Below are 5,419 nucleotides of genomic sequence, written 5' to 3'. Positions count from 1 at the left end.
CCACCTACCACCCAACCACCCACCCATCCACCATCCCATCCACCCATCCACCCAACTATCCACCATCCACCCACCCATCCACCACCTACCCATTATCCACCACCCACCACCCACCATCCACCCACCTATCCATCATTCACTCATCCATCTACCCATCCATTTACCACCCACCTATCTGTCCACCACCCACCCATCCACCATCCCCTCCACCCATCCACCCAACTATCCACCATCCATCCACCCATCCACCCACCCATTATTCACTCATCCATCTACCCACCCACCATCCATCATCCACCCATTTATCCACATACCCACCCTTCCACCATCTACTGTCCACCAACCACCATCCCCTCATTCACCATCTCATCTCCCCATCCACCTGCCACCCACCCCCCTATCCACCCATCGTCCACCTGCCCATCTGCCCATCTGTCCACTCTAAGGACAAAGACTGGCAGGTGGACCCAGCATGTGCCGTGACTCGTCCCCAGGCCTGCGCGGGGCCCGGGAAGCCGCGCTTCCTAAGCCTGGTTGAGTCGGGTGTGGCTGCTGCCGGCGTCTGCCCCGCGCGCCGCTGGCCTGGTCCCGGTGTCGGGGGACGTCCTCCTGACCGCACCTGTGACATCCTGTTCCTTTCCCTTCCTAGTTCCTTACATCTCCTCCTCCCGGAAACGTGACAGCATTAAAGATGACTCGGAGGTGAGTGCAGGTGGCGCCTGAGGATTTCATGTCTGTCTGGGTCCATCGGCTCCTTTCTGGGGCAACTGAGGCATTTTAATGTTTGGGGATGTGGCTCAGGGAGGGCGTGGTCTTGGGGGCAGCAGGAGGGCCCCTGCCGCAGGGGGCAGAGGTCCGTGAGGTTTAGCATCTTTATGTTTAGTGCCGAGGTGAGCTCTGAGTGGCTGGATGGACAGAGTAGGTGAATGTGGCTGAATCTCAGAGTGTGGGGGCCGAGCTGTCATTGGCTGAGGCTGTGGGAGCCCAGGCGGCAGGCGGCCTAGCCTGGCTCAGGGATCTCTGACCCCAGGGCTCTGTGGACAGGTTTGGATAATGATCGCACTGTCCGTGGGAGACACTTAGCACCGCGCTGGCACTCAGGGAGCTTCCGTGGCACCGGTGTTGGCATGGCTGTTTCCACATCAGCCCAGGGGCTCCGGCCATCACAGTGGGCGCAGGAGGCCATGTGGCCACAGGCTCGGGGCAGGCTGGTTGGGGGGCGGGCTCATGAGCCTTTGCCTTGTCTCCTGGGCCCTCTGCGGGGCTGGCTGTGTCTGGGCCCAGGGCCACACGTGGACTGAGATGCCCACGAGCTCATTCGTGACGTGGCTCTCCCAGGCTCAGATCCTCAGGTTCCCTGTGACCCTTTCCACGACAGGCGCTCCCATCGTGGGAAATCGGTGCCTCGTGAAGCCACGAGACCTTGGTGTCCACGGGCACTGCTCACACGGCACACGGGACCCTCTGTCTCTGGGAACCTGTGTGCGATGTGAAGGCTGATTGTGAGGCGCCGGGAGGAGACTGGGCGGCGAGGAGGGGGCACCCAGGACCTGGCTCTGGCAGTGCTGGGTCTTTTTTTTTTAATACTAGAGGATCCATTCACGAAATTCGTGAAGAGGCGGGGGGCCCCTCAGTCCAACTTGCACCCTTTCCAATCCGGGACCCCTCGGGGGATGTCCAACTGCTGGTTTAGGCCCGATCCTGGAGATCCCTCTCCCAATCCTGGTCCGCTGGCTCCTAATCGCTCACCTGCCTGCCTGCCTGATCGCCCTTCACTGCCTCTGTGTGTCGGCCTGATTGCCCCTAACTGCCTCCCCTGCCGGTGTGGTCGCCCCTAATTGCCCCCCGCTGCCGGCCAGGTCACCCCCAACTGCCCCCTCCCTGCCGGCTTGGTCGCTCCTAACTGCCTCCCACCCCCGCCGGCCTGGTCACCCCACGCAGCCTGCTGTTCAGTCATTTGGTTGTCCCTCACTAACCCCCCTGCCAGCCTGGTCATAGGCAGCTATCTTGTGAGGGCATGAGGGTTAATTTGCATATTACCTCTTTATTATATAGGATTCTCCAATTCAGCTATGGATCGTAAGTTCATAAATGGTAGGTTTATTTATAATTAACAATCTTGATAGGAAAATATGCCCAGCGAAAAGAATTATGAAGATACATAATAAGTTCAGAGCAAAACTTGGAAGACCTTCCCTCCTATTTCATTCTTAGATTTACAGCTAGCAGAATTCTGTGCCAACTTTTACTGAAAGATTCAAATATATGTAAAACAGCAGTATCCACAATAGTCTGAAACTTATAATAAATCAACTGGCCTGGTCGTAGGCAGCCATCTTGTGAGGGTTAATTTGCATATTACCTCTTTATTATATAGGATATGTTTATTGATCTCAGAGAGGAAAGGAGAGGGAGAGAGAGAAACATCAATGACGAGAGAGAGTCATTGATCGTCCGCCTCTTGCACGCCCACACTGGGGATGGAGCCGGCAACCCCGCCCTATGCCCTGACCAGGAATCGAACCCTGACCTCCTGGTTCCTAGGCCGACACCCCTGAACCACACCAGCCGGGCTCGCTTGGGTTCTGTCCTTTGTGACTCCCCAGAGGCTACTGCCCTGAAGGCTTTTGGGGTCGCATCCTGGCACCATCTCCCCAGCACCCTCTTCACCCGCCGGCAGACCGGGTCCAGGCCGGTGTCTGAGCTCTCATTTTTGTGAAATCGTTTATTTCGTCGAACGATGCATCCTTCACTTTTCCTGCTGTGTGTTTCCCACGAAGCAGTTCCCCAGTTCTCGTCGGACCCTGAGCCCGGGTCCTACAGCCTAACCCAGTGCTGGCTCGTCTGCCTGGAGGCGCCCCGGCCCCACGGGGGGAGGGGGGAGGGTTCGGGGCCAGGAGACGCCCGCCTCCCGCGCAGGTCACAGCGCAGCGTGTCATTGTGCTGCTGGCAGCCCCTGTGGCTGAGCGGCTCTCGGGGTCAGGGAAGCTTCACGTGTAGGTGGCGGGTTCGTTGTAAAAGGAAATAACTCGGGCCCAGCCCTCCCGGGGGTCACCCTCCCCGAACCTGCACGTGTTGGTCAGCCTGGATGGTCTCCGGCCTCGTCCTTTGGGCTCTTAGGGGCTTCGTTCCACAGGCAGGAGCGAACCCACCCTCATTGGCCACGGTGAGCTCCGTGAAAGTTCCCACCCTCCCATCTCCATCTCCGTGGGCTGGTTTCCCTGGCAACCGCCCCTCCCAGGTGATTGAGGGGCTTTGCACAGTCACCTCATTAGCATCACAGAAGCCCTCGGGCACTTGGGAAATTCCAAAGGCTTTAGGAGCTCTGTGCCAGGTCTGGGAGGAAGACCGGATACCCAGGTCGTTTTATAAACCTGGGTTGTAGGTGGTCCTCTGGCCGGAGAGGGTCCTGGCCGGGCAGACCCGCTGCTGCCCTTCCCGTTCCTCCCCGGCTTCGGGCCTGGGATGCGCGTGGCCTCTGGGCAGCACTGGTGATGGGCACCGTCGAGGTGCCCTCGTGAGCAGGCAACTGGCCACACAGCCGGCGCTCACCTCTGTCCACACAGCCTCGGGGAGCAGCCCCCTGGCCCACTTCCCACAGTGACCCACGGATGTCCCGGTCCGTTTCCTACCTGTGGTCCCGTGTGCGCGAGTCAGAGACACTTACCTCCTTGGCCCCAGGTCCTGGGCGGAGGTGCTCCACAGGGAGGGAGGGAGGGAGTGGTTGCCCGTCGCTCTGAGCACGTCCCAGTAACACTCGCTTTGGAGACGGAGCTAGTGATGGCCGGGCGGGCCAGGCAGCTCCCGGCCGCAGCCCTGATGGCCCAGGGCACGTGAGCCTGCAGTCACCCCCTCAGTCCTGGCGAGGCTGCCCCCACGCATCCCGCATCCCGCATCCCTCACGGGCCACCGGCGGCTGGGATGGGCCGCGGTCTGTGAAAATGAAGAGCTCCGGGGTTTCGAGCTCCTTCCGCCGAAAGCTGCGCCGTCCTTAGTTCTTGGCTTTTCTCCCGAGTGGGGTGGCTGCAGGACCGGGCGCAGGTCTTGGTTGAGGTTGGGATGCCCCGTGTGTCTCTGAACCCCGCAAGTTCCCCCCTTTCCTCTCCGTTGTCCCCCCGCCCCCCCCTTCAGGACCTCAAGCCCGTCATCGACGGGATGGACGGCATCAAGATTTCTCAGGGGCTGGGGCTGCAGGACTTCGACCTCATCAGGGTCATCGGGCGCGGGAGCTACGCCAAGGTCCTCCTGGTGCGGCTCAAGAAGAACGACCAGATCTACGCCATGAAGGTGGTGAAGAAGGAGCTGGTGCACGACGACGAGGTGAGCCAGCCACGGGCGCCACGGGAGGGGATGCCACGGGAGGGGGCGCCACGGGAGGAGATGCCATGGGAGAAAGCCATGGAGTCTCATGGAGGTGGCATCCTGGGAGGGAGTGCCACAGGAGGGAGAGTCGCGGGGGGGAGAGCCACAGGAGTGCACATCACAGTTTATTGTGTGAATTTTAGTTCTGGCTTCATGGGCTTTATTCTTTTGATTGAAGTGAAATGCACACATAATTTGCCATTTCAGCCACTTTGAAGTGCACGCACCGGTGGCATTTAGCACTCCCTCTCCCCCCCATGTTGTAATGTGGTCCCACCATCACCTCTCCCCAGCGCCAGGGCATTTCATCCCCCGACAAGGGGACCCCCCCATCCCTGTTGGCATCACTCCCATCTGCTCTCTGTCTGGGTTTGCTGTCCGAGGCGTTCGTGTGCACAGGGTCACACGGGGCCTTTGTGTCTGGCTTCTCCGTGAGCGTCCTGTGCTCAAGGCTCCTCCCAGGGGAGCCTGTGCCTGAGCCCCTCCTTTTCCCGGCCGAGTAACGTTCCAGCGCTGGGCGGGCCCCTGCGGTTTATCCCGTCAGCCGTGCGTGGACACTGGTTGACGCCCTCGGCTGCTGTGAGGAGAGCTGCCGTGGACACAGGAGCATAGGGATCCGTTAGGGCCTCTGTTCTCAGTCCTTCGGGGTCTTTACCGGGAGTGGCATTGCTGGGTCGCAGGTAAGTCCGCGCTGACCTGTCTGAGGAGCCGCGGCCTGTCCCCCCGGCAGCTGCTCCCTCCCCTTCCCGCAGCCGCCGCGGGGCCACTCCCCGCTCCCTGCTCCCCGCGTCCTCCCAGGACCTGCTGTTTCTGGGTTTGGTCGGCTCTGTCCTGGTGGGAGTGACGTGGCCTCTTACTGTGGTCTTGGCCGCGTTGCCATAGTGACTAGTGATACTGAGCATCGTCCCTGGGCTGGCTGGCTTCATGCACTTTTGGTCTTTTTCTCCTGCACCAGATGCAGGCTCTGTGTCTAGACGCAGAGAACAGACCCAGGTCCGGAGGCAGTGACCTGTTGCTGCGGCCGGGACACAGCCCCCGCCCGGCTCACGGCGTGAGG

General features: G+C 60.5%; 1 protein-coding gene across 1 annotated transcript in view; it reads left to right on the top strand.

Annotated features, from left to right (window-relative positions):
• Positions 1 to 5,419, top strand: part of LOC102238785 (protein kinase C zeta type) — a 35,776-nt gene that overhangs the window by 15,914 nt on the left and 14,443 nt on the right. The window contains 2 exon segments of the mRNA XM_014543762.1: positions 530 to 702; positions 4,132 to 4,320. Coding sequence (XP_014399248.1) covers positions 530 to 702; positions 4,132 to 4,320 — 362 coding nt within the window.

Source organism: Myotis brandtii, unplaced genomic scaffold (assembly GCF_000412655.1).
Source record: "Myotis brandtii unplaced genomic scaffold, ASM41265v1 scaffold334, whole genome shotgun sequence".
Classification (NCBI taxonomy): Eukaryota; Metazoa; Chordata; class Mammalia; order Chiroptera; family Vespertilionidae; genus Myotis; species Myotis brandtii.
This window is presented reverse-complemented; position numbering and strand designations above follow the sequence as displayed.